The sequence below is a fragment of the Anopheles darlingi genome, chromosome 2 (genome assembly GCF_943734745.1).
Source record: "Anopheles darlingi chromosome 2, idAnoDarlMG_H_01, whole genome shotgun sequence".
NCBI classification, from domain to species: domain Eukaryota; kingdom Metazoa; phylum Arthropoda; class Insecta; order Diptera; family Culicidae; genus Anopheles; species Anopheles darlingi.
Genome location: NC_064874.1, coordinates 70194850 through 70206056, shown reverse-complemented (window position 1 = coordinate 70206056; position 11207 = coordinate 70194850). Strand labels below are relative to the sequence as shown.

The 11207-nt window shown below is 46.3% G+C and overlaps 2 protein-coding genes across 2 annotated transcripts in view; one reads left to right on the top strand and one right to left on the bottom strand.

Annotated features, from left to right (window-relative positions):
- The window catches only part of LOC125952454 (putative SERF-like protein), a 1639-nt gene extending 313 nt beyond the window's left edge, over positions 1–1326 (top strand). Inside the window, exons 2-3 of the mRNA XM_049681916.1 lie at positions 654–756; positions 967–1326. Of these exons, the coding sequence (XP_049537873.1) occupies positions 654–756; positions 967–1042 (179 nt within the window). The 3' untranslated portion in view covers positions 1043–1326. The remainder of the gene's footprint in view (positions 1–653; positions 757–966) is intronic.
- A 1091-nt stretch (positions 1327–2417) lies between these two features.
- Positions 2418–10579, bottom strand: LOC125952283 (serine-rich adhesin for platelets-like). Its single transcript, XM_049681670.1, has 5 exons — positions 10452–10579; positions 6575–10342; positions 6256–6482; positions 5863–6186; positions 2418–5802 (listed from the first exon to the last, which is right to left on the bottom strand). The coding sequence occupies exons 2-5, from the start codon at positions 10238–10240 to the stop codon at positions 2937–2939; spliced, it is 7083 nt and encodes a 2360-aa protein (XP_049537627.1). The 5' UTR covers positions 10241–10342; positions 10452–10579; the 3' UTR covers positions 2418–2936.
- Between the last annotated feature and the right edge of the window lie 628 nt (positions 10580–11207).

Here is an 11207-nt window from a genome sequence, read left to right as displayed (position 1 = left end):
CCCTAACTTATCCTAGGAATCTTTGAAATAGGGTAAAGTCTAGATCCGGACAGTGAAAACAGGGCCAGGAGAATCTATTTCTTTTAACAAGAGCCTCCAGTTTTTGGAAATTGTTAAAAGTCGGATTTTGGAAACAGTAAAAAGCAGAGGACAGACAGGCGCGGTCATAAACGCCTACGATATTTCATTCGAAAGTTTCCCCACTATTAATAGCCTTCGTCGCTTTCGATCTTTTGTTGGATTTACATCATTCGTCCTCTCCTTTATTTGCATTTCCGTGTCTTTCGCCGTTTCTAGCATCTTCGATGTCCCGCTTGTGCTCCGAGATATGTTGAGGAAACAAGCCAAAACATGGTGATGCTTCGGCGTCTTCGATTACGTTGTTGAACAACTTATCTGAAGTATGCCGGATGCTTAGAGCGTCCTACATTATTCCACAATCAACGAGCAACTGTATTGTGCTTTTGGGAGTATATATCGAAAATATTGATATGAAATAGAAAGGAGCAACAAGTCTTTTCAATGAAATAAATAGTTGCGCTTTAAATGGTCCAGAATTGGTGGAAGACAAGTCAAAACCTCTAACAAACCAAATTTTATCTAACATACCGGATGTAAGAGAATGTAACTTAACACTACATGTACAATTTTAGGTGGAAACCAGCGTGAGCTTGCCCGATTGAAGAACCAAAAGAAGAACGGTGATAAACCAAAGCAACGGGAGGACGGGCTGACTCACGAACAGCGAAAACAACGGTAAGTTCTCTCAATGATCGCGATGTTTCTTATCACGACGTTGTTTAACATCACGCGAAATCGGTATCGATTGATAAAACATTTCAAGCGGACGTTGGCTCTCAAGGAAGTTAGAACCATTTCATGATACGATTGAGGACGTGCTGTCTAAATGTTGACCACTCCCTCTGACCCGTTCCTTACTAACTATGTGTGACTGATTCGTTACAGAGATGCCGATATAATGCGACAAAAGCAACTTAAAAAAGAGGGAGCCGCACAAGGTGGCCAGGCGGTCAAGAGTTAATGTTCATCCGGTGCCAGCAATTGAGTAATGGACAGGCGAAACCGTAGCTGCACACTTACCAACGTACCACACTTGCAGAAAAAGCGATCCTTCGATAGTTTTCAGCAATCCCACGCTTACCTTCGGATGTCATAATAGTTTACTTGCTATCTTATCCCTTGACCACTCTTTCCTTTGGCGTTGCCACTGGCCATTTCAACTGCGGAGCTTCAACCGTTTTTGAGGCACCTAAAATCGTATTTACAATTAAGGTTTAATAATTCATAAATCCACATTTAAAACAACTGATAGAGAGTTCTCGTTTCTTTGGCGACCGAATGAAGAACCGCTTGTTTCCAAGGCGACTGGCATTTTTCAGATGCTGAGTGCAGGATGGCAACCTCTGATCGAGGGATCATATACGAGTGCTCATACGCCACGTGACCAATAGATTGAAAACGATTCTAATTTTTTAAGACAACACCCTGTAACTACCACTTCTTGGCATTTTTCCCTATGCTGCAACAGGAATAGAAGTATTTGAAACAGCTTGAAATGGTGTTTGACTAAGAAACGAAAAGCTACTGGAAACCATCGCATCACAGTCTGGTTGATAGACGGACGAGTTTGAGGATTAAAAAGCAATAGTGCAAAGGCACTCGTACAAAGAAAATGCACTGCTTCGGGAACAGTGTTGAGTTCTGTTAAAGTATTGCGATAGGTTTATCGTCAACCAGCTGTAGCGGTTCATTGTAGGCGCACGAAACAAACACGTGCAGTTAACCTATGCTATCGAATATTTTTTGAATGGATTTTGTATTGTACATCAAGTATTATACAGATACCTTTTTTATCCCAAATAATATAATCGGTGGACATAGCAACGATGCATCAAACGGGCGATGCGATTGGATGAACTCATAACAGGAAGAAGATCGCTTCAAAAATGTTTGCCACAAGCTGAGTCCTCAGCCGTTGCCGACGTAGCAGACTAACGCGTATTAGAGGATAAGTTTCATTTTAACCAATTATTTTTGTTAGCTTTGTCGAAATGCTTCATTATTTGATTATGACATTTTTTCGCTTATGCAATCTGAAAATGGGATCTGCAATATATAGTGTCGACCTACAGTTGTGCTAAAGTTGAAATGACGATAGGATAGAAAGACAAGTCTCCATAATTATCTATCCCCAACATTAAGTATCGTATAGATGAGGGCATCCGCTGTCGACTTGGTCTACACATACGGACGATGGTATGATCATGCAACAGAATAAAAATTCGCGTAATGATGAATCCACGTTCAAAACTGTTGACATCGTGTTTGTGAAAGAAATTGCACTCAGTTCGATTCTCCGCAATAAGGAACGAGAAAACTACACTGTTGTTGAGCCATGGTTTTGGTTGCGTTTTATTTTATTACCAGCATTAAGTAACTAACCCAGTCCAGTCTTCGAGAAAAGATTCTATTAAAATAATTCTATAACATTCAGTTCATTTCCAATGTAGTGTTCAGCTAAACTAAGTGTACGAATAAGAAATTCGTACAAAGGCGTCATCTTCTTTAAATTCTGTTTCACTTTCTTACTATGCAGTTTCCCTTAACTGCTCAGTCAGTTCGGTTGCGTTGAATCGTTCAATTTCTGCAGTTGCTTGTGCTTTCTAGTTAAATTGAGCATATAATTCTGTTTTTCGGAGGATTTTCGTTGCTAATACTACGCAGCTCGATGTGCGTATCGCTCTTATAGCAAAACAAAAACTGAAAACGAATTTGTAAAAATATTAACGGCGCTTAAAAACGAAAAAAGTCATGAAAACATTAATTAAGATTCACAAAGGGCTCTATCACAAACAATTAAAAGATAAACAGTAACTGTGTAGTAAATGCAATACACCGCACGGCTTCCTACTACCCTACATGGCACTTTCCTTCAGTGGAACGCATTTGTTGTCCGGTTGATTCTTGCACCGATAGGCATCGGCCATATCTCGAATAGCATCGCCCAACAGCGATTTCAACAGCTCACCGGTAATGCGATCCTTTACCTCGATCTCTTCGCGATCAAAGTTAGTCCAGCGGGCATCGTCTTCGTGCATTTCTTCGGCCAGGATCTCATCGACCTGATCTCGCTTCCGTTTGTTTGCGCACCCACCGTTTGCGTACTGCAGTGGAACCGTAGCACACTGGGCAAGCAACTGATGATGCTGCTGCTGTTGATGATGAAGATGTTGATGTTGCAGTGGGTGCTGTTGATGAGACTGCTGCAAGTGATGGAACAGCTGTTGATGATACGGAAACTGGCTCAACTGTTGATGCTGCTGTTGTAGAGACAATTGCTCCTCGTTAAGAATGTGCTTGACTTTACGTCGCAGATAATCCTTCATACAGCGCAACTCATCGGGTGGATTGTAGAATGCTAGTGGCCGTTTGTCATGCTCGATCGTGCGGAACGATACGGTGGGTTCCGGTGGTCTGAGATCGCCGTACAACTCGTTGCACACGTCAAGAATTAGCTTCTCGTAAACATTCGTCACATGATCGGAGCGGAGCCGTTCCACTGGGAGCCAAGGATCGCGGTACAGCTCATCGAGCCGTTCATTGATCAGTTCGTCGATGCGAGTTTCTGAGGGAAACAGTAGAGCAAGTGGACTGCCGTTGGCAGGCGGAATGTACGGTGGCGGTGGTTTGTTGGGAATTTCGCGGAAGAAGCCAACCTGCTGCTGGAGCTCCTTGATTTCCTGCTCAATCTGTAGCTGCTGGCGACGCAACACTTCCGCTTCGTTAATAATGTCTGGCATGCGAACGGTGGTGTTACTGGGAGGGCCGGGAGATGTTGAGCCGATGGATACACAGCTTCCCCCAGTGGTAAGTGATGAACTAACGGGAGGATAGTTACGAGTAGCCGAATATGCACCGGAAGCGGACCCGGGCATGGAGGAATCGTTGAGTGGTGACTTCGAATCATGCTTAATTTCAATTTTAGCTGGATTCGGATCGTTTGTAGTAAGAGATGCACTGTTAACCACCACGATCGTATCCTTTTTGTCGATTTCTGTACCACGCTCTTGAGTTTTGGAGGATTCCAAGAGCGATTCAGATTCACTAGAATCTGGTTGGTTATTTCCATCCTTGTCGGATCTCGTTGCGCTCGTATCTGCTGCCTGTGTCACAGATGCCGGTAACGGTGGTGGCGGGGTCGTCGGCGAACGCATTAACGGGGTTCTTTCGAACGTTTCGCTCAACTCTTCGAGCTCATCATGCAACGTAACCAAACGCTTTTCTAGTTCTGAAGTAGACGAGCTGCTGTTCAAGGATGAACGTGGTTGACCGATATCGATCTCTTCCACAGCTTCACAATCTTCAACCGTTCCATCGACCGTTTCCTGTTCCAGATTGTCATCGTCGATCGCTTCAATAGCCATGGTGGGTGTGACCGTTGTCGGAGTGGTTGCCGTCGATGCGCACTCTCCACTGCTGCCGGTCGCTTCCTCTAGCGAGTGTATCATGGAGTCGCTGCAATCACTCGTGCTGCGTGGATGTGCCAGCTCATGATCACTCTCCACTGTCGTTGTACCATCATCATCCAGCGCCGACTTTTCCTGTAGCTGGAACTGTGCAACACTGGAACGTTCGCTCAGATGCTGATCTGGCTGTTCGTCTTCGGTCAACAGAAATGAGCCGGTATTGTTAAGCAGTGCCGGCGGTAAGGACATATCCTCAATCAACATCTGCGAGTTCTCTGATTCGAGCATCGAACGCTCCTCAAACGTTGTTGAGTAGCTTTCGCTGCGTACCGGCGTTTCGACACCTAATGGTTCCACATCCTGACCACCAAAATCGGTAGACTGATATGCTGTCTCTTCTAGCGTGTGGAATTCTACGGATGCCGTACTTTTACGGCTCTCCGGTGACCAGCTCTTCGCTGTCGATGAAAGCAATCCATCGCTCTTGTTCCCCTCGGCTACTGGAAGTTCCTCTTCGGCTGCATCCTTGAACTTTTCCGTTAGTTTCTCGTCGAATGATTCTGTTTTCTGTAAATCCGCCGATGAACTAGTGTCATCAGTTTCTTGTGAGCTAGCAGAAGGGGGTTGATTGCCTTCTTCCGCAGTATCTTGCTCCGCATCGTCTTTAATCGCTGTGGATTTATTAGTCGGAACGGGCGAGTCGGCGGCTTCGTTCTCGTTTGCTACAGTGGTCGCATTGGTAATGGTTGTAGTTGTACTTTCTCCTTGAACCGTTGCCAAACTGCTATTATTTTCAATTGATTCCTCCAATAGCATGCCCTTGCCTTGTTGGCCATCTCGTGGGCGGAACCTATCGAGCACAAACCGTTTTGCACTCTCGTATAACTCTTCCAGAATGGATCGCGTTACATGATAACTATGTTCCGGTTCGTATCGATGTGACTTGTCCCCGGTTAGCCGATGCCAGAGTCGATTCAATTTCTTTCCCACCATTTCTACTACTTCTTCCTGTTTAGCATCATTTCCATCGTCTGGTTCGTTCTCAGACGTAACCGTGTGTCTTGTGTTCGCATGTGGAATGCTTTGCAGCGTCTTGAGGCTTGCCTCAATGCTACGCATTCGTTCCTCGATTGTCGGACCGTTCGATTGACGATGACTCCCGCTTGGCAACAACTTGCGGTTACTGTACGCACGCAGCTTTTCTTCGATCGCCATCAAATCTGCCTCTTCGCGGTCCAGCTTATGGTGCCATTCGACTAGCCGCCGTACATGCTCCTTGCGCTTACGTAGCTCTTCCTCGCGGCGGAGCAGAATACTGAAAGATTCAATCAATAACTATGCTTGTACAAACGTCTGCCAACGGGATTTTACTTACTCTTCCAGACGATCGTTGGGTTCAATCTCATGAGCGCGAATGGCGACTTGTATGGAATTCGTGGTAGTGGTGGTGGTGGTCGTTGTCTCTGTGGTTCTACCTCTGATCATCCTCTGATTAGCCGGACTTCCGGAAGAAGTGCGAGGAGTACGCTGCGATTGCGATCGCACTTTTTCGGAAGAGGATCGTAAGGCTAGTGAAGCACGGTCAACTGTTGGTGACGTTGAGCAGTACGAATTGAGTTTGCTTTTCATATTCTTCGTTGTTAGCGGGGTGCGGCTTACTGCGCTCGTATTCGTCTTTTCCGCAGAAGATTTTATGGTTCTAAAATATTGGGATGCAAAAATATACAGTTGCATGAGATGAATAAAAAAATATTCAACGTATTATTACCGATTCAACTCCGACCGTTCCTTCTCCAAGCGCAGCAGAACGGCTCGTTGCTTCTTCTTGATGCCCGAAATGTGCTCCAACTGGCCCTTTTCGCGGAAGCGCTGTTTTTGGAGTTCCAACCATGCCAGCTGTCCCTTTGCACGGTTTAGTAGCGCTTTCTGTTTAGCTTGAACTCGCGATATTAGATGTTCTTGCTTAGTGCGCTCACTGTGAATCAATTGATCGTACTATAGCCGATCGGGCGAAGAAAAGAAGAGGTATGTGAAAAAACTATGATAAGTATTCTTAAAAATTAAAACCTGTACAAGATAATCCTTACCAATCCGATCGAAGAGTAGCTGAGATTGGTTTCTGAAATAGTTGTTGACATGATGGAAACTTCTAGGTCGGTTCGGTTAAAGATGGTAGCCAGAAGATCACTCCCGAATGTAACATCATCGCATGAGTCTTGCTTCAAAGAACATGATTGTTGTGCAGTCAATGTAGGTTCTTGAACAGCGGGCTCCTTTAGCTTTTGCTCAGTAATTTCTTCCGACAGTTTTAAACTAAATGAACGGACTTCTTCGTCCACTGATTGAATTTCTTCACCGATGCTACTATCTTCCCCATTGTCAGCCTTTTCAGCAGCAGTTTTCGGGCTTTGTGGAATTGGATTTTCCAGAACTGAAGACTTTTCCTTTGTTTTGTTCCGTTTGTCTTCGTTCCTTGGCGTTGGATGCTTTACAGAGGAAAGTTGTTTTCGCCGCAGACTCTCTTCGAATGAAGGAAGATATTCCTCCGCCGTTGGTGGCACGATATTGGTGGCCGTGTTGTTGTGACTGTTATCAGAGTGATCCGAGGAGTGAGATTCGAAGTCGCTTGACCGTCCGTTTACTGTTGTTGATTTAGATTTCTGTCGGTCGGTGAAACTACCGCTTCCCGACGATGTATACGATGAAGTAGACATGCTTGAGGGGCTTGTACTGGGGTGCCCATCATCCGATGCAACCAGAGAGCCTGAAGACGAAGAAGAACTCGTCGTAGGTGATGAAGATGAGGCCAGTGATGAAGATGTCACTGTTGACGGTATCTGTTGCTGAGAATGTATTTGGGTTGAATCGGGAATGCTTGGTTTCTCGGTCGGTGTGCCAACACCCGTTTGACTCTGATTCTCGAAATCATCCGTGTAATTTGAGGCAGTTGTAGAGGTGCCTGCTAGTGTTACCGACAGGCTGTTGGATGCTTTTTGGATAGGTGTTTCAGGAGATCCTTGCCCGGGTATCGAAGATCGAATTGTCATTGCTGCCGAGGTTTGTGTCATTTCATCACGTATCTTTCGTATTTCCTGTGGCACCGCTACTGATCGCAGTGGCGAGGGTGGCTTCTTTAGGGCAGAGTAAAGCTGCTGATTGACTTCGATCACGTGTGTGAGACTTCGATTGAACGCATCGAGCATTCGCTGATAGTCCAGCTCACGCTGTGAGCGATCGGAATGTTCCGGCATTCGCGATTCGTTCGATGGTGGCAGTTCTGGTGGTATGTTTTCTTTGAGTCTTTCTGCTTCTTTTCGCTGCGATGCGCGTAATATTTCAGAGCGTTTCGGAGAGGCTGTTATCTTAAGGCCTGAAATTTTCTCCACCGAAAGCGGACTTACGGGTTCTGAGGTAGACGTTGGCTGACGATCGAATTTGGCCGAGTAGGATTCTACTTTCGTGCTGCTCAGGAGCGGTGGCAGTGGAAATACAACATCGGACTTGATCGAGCTAATTTCTGACGATGTATTCGATTCACCTTGGACGGAAATGTTTGTTGAGATGGCCGATCCTTCATTGTTGATCTTGCGCGGTTGTTCTTTCTTTGCAATGTTGGGCACACTGTGAATGATATCTAAGTAAGCATTTGTGCGCGGATTAATTGCTTCTTCTCGCTCCATCAGCTGTTCAGCGTTCTGCTTATAAGTTGCCTTTTTATCTTCCTCTCCATGCACATTTCGTACTGCTTCGAGCTTCTTCCGTACCGCCACTATGAATGGATAAGGATCCGGTTGCTGCAGTGATTGCTTCAACCATGGTGGAATGCTTTTGATACGATGATGGTCCTGTTCGTTGTGATCTTGCAGGACATTATCAGCGTTGTTCTTTGCTTCCTTCTCTTCCTGGAGTGGCGAAGATAATTTAACCGTGTTGCTAGGAATGAGCGTAACATCCGGCACATCCAGTTTAAGTTCTTTTTCCGCCGCAGTGAGTGATTGTGCATCTCCTCGATCATCTTTAATCACAATCAACTGTGCATTGACCATTGCATTCGGGGTCGTCACGGTAATTTGTTGGTTCGGTCGGGAAGAGGTTTGATGGACAGGACTCAGAACGTCTTCAAGCGACATGTGATCCGGTTTGCGCATGATGCCGATCCTTGTTCCCGGGCGTTTCGGTAATAATGTGAGTGTAGATGAACTGGTTCGGGCAGAGCTTGGTCTTGCCTTGGCAGGGCGGATTGAGTCACTGGAAATGATGCTGCTGGTCGCTCGTCGTTTCAAAACGTTCTCAGCAACCGATTTGTCGGAGAGTGAAGAAGTTTTTACAGCCTTTGTTACCGAAGCAGCCGTTGTTGGGATTGTTTTAAGGGCCAATTTTCGATGAACTTCCTTCGAATCACCAGCGCTGGTTGGCTGTTGGAGAGAAGGCGAGGAAGGGAACTTACGTATCGAGGTCTGTTTCGGTATCGCAGGCGGAGGACCAGAACGTCCGTTAGTCTGCGGTTTATCGGAATGTGCGGTGACAGGTTCGTTGGTGTCCTTTGGAGCGCATGACACCGACCGGGAACGTGCTTGTTGTACATTTTTCTTCACCAGAGAGGTTGTGCTTCGCTTTAAGTTTTCAAGCCGTTGCTTGATCAGTTCTTTTTCCGAAGGTTTCGGACCCGCTCCTTGTTCGGGTATATCCTTTTTCTCCTGCCGACGCTTTGCTTGCTGCTCTCGTATGAATTCGCGGGCCTTTGCGGGATCGTAGGATTTTTCCTTCTTCTTCACGCAGTCTCCTGTCGGTGGACGAGTTGCCGAAACCGCGGTAGGTGGTTTCGGTTGTGTTCCTGATGGACGAGGAGGCTTCATTGATTCGGTCAGTACTGGTGGCGGTGGAATCTGTTTGCTTTCTGAGGAGATTTCTACAACCGCACTTTGAATCGTTTCGTTAGCGGTTGGTAAAGTAAGCATCGGAATTTCGGTTGCCGGTTTCGGCGTTTCTCTTAGCAACGAGCGACGAGCGGCTGCTACTGGACGGTAGACTATTTTCTCGTTCGCGGCACTCTGTGATGTTGGCTTACTGGAAACCTTAGGTTTTGGTACATTTTGTGCCTTGATTTCGACTACCGAACCGTTTGCCTTGCTTGGCAGTCGTATCTTTTGAATTGTCGCTTGAACTTTGTTGTCGGATCTTTCTTGCCCGGCAAGTCGTGTGATTTCAATACATTGCGTTGGAACTTTGTTTTCCTTGGAACTTTCCAGAATCTGGTGATCGTCGTGCTCCTTTTGCGAAGGCTTCCTTCCCGGCGAAGAAACGATCGGAATTATGAGATACGGAGCCTCACTAACGGCAGACTCAACCGAGGCTGGTAAGTTTTTGTGTTCTACGAGCACTTTCGATGTTGCAGATTCCGTGGATTGCGATGTATCCGGAGTGCGATCGTGTTCGTGTCCCGTGCGCAACGCTGGTGAGGCGAAGGTCTGCAGCGAATGGATAATGATGCCGGGTGTTTTCGAATGACGCTTCGGACTTCCGGGAGGTGTTTTGAGCACCAGTTTTGTGATTTGCATCGTTCCGAGACCATCACCGCCGGCTTTTTGGGCGGATTTCGACGCCTGCCGACGAGGAGAGAGAGGTTGTGAAACGATTTGTACTGCCGTGCGTCGCAAAGCCGGTAGAACGGTGTCTTCCGCCGACGGTAGGATTCCGCGGGAAGACGGCGGTTCCGATTCGATCGAATAAGTGGCCGAATCGTGATCCTCCATCGCCGGGTCTTGGTCAAGAGGTCGTTGACCGCGCGTTCTCGAGAGGCAGGCGGATCTTTCCGGTTTCTCAGCAGCCGTCTCTTGAATCGTTGTCTACGAGGTCTAGAAACGAGAAATTCGTTGATTAAGGAACAAATCGAATCAGTAAAACGATTCTGGGAATTTCCAAACAATTCGGTTTCGGCGGTTTTTGTTTGGCTTTTTCCGTTACCTAGACGACGGAGTTTCCTCTTTTCCGGCCTACTTTTCCAGCCGGGAACGGCGGCGGGAGTTGCAAATGATGCTCATATGCTTTTATCACTTTGATTTTTATTACAAAATCCACGAAATTTGTTGAAACAAGTTTAAAAAGTGTAAAAAAGGCACTTTTTAACAGCGAACTCTTGGCGATACTCCGGATTGTGCGAGCGAGAGGGCTTCGTCGTTTATACCATTACGGTTTAAGGAGTCGACAGATGCGGGTCCCGGGTAACCAAATTGAGTGATTTGAAAAAAAAAGTTAATGCAAACTCCAACATCACAGAAAAGCTCTGATGTTCGAGTTTGCGCTAACTTTGAACCCATGAAACTAAACGTAAACGCATGAACTTCTGAGAACTTTTTTTTTTGTTCGTACATCTTGCGCAGATTGTTGTCCTTTGTTCTGCATTCTGCGTTTCGGATGCTGTTGCCGATTGTTCTGCTGCTGTTTTGTTGTTCTCTTCTGATTGGGCAACTGCACAAGCAAGCAAAAACATTCATTGGTTTTAGCCATTTTCCCGCTCCACTCTTAACCCTTCCAAATGTTGTGAAGACGAACATCTTCGCCCCTTTCCCAACTCTCGTCCACGCAAGAAACGCGCGCGTCTTTTCTTGCTGTCGTGGGCGGAGATCGCGCTGCGTTTTCATCACTGCCTAGCTCTTCCAGGGCGGATCTTTTCTAACGCCGTTTTCATATCCTGGCCTGTGCATTGATGATCATCTACCT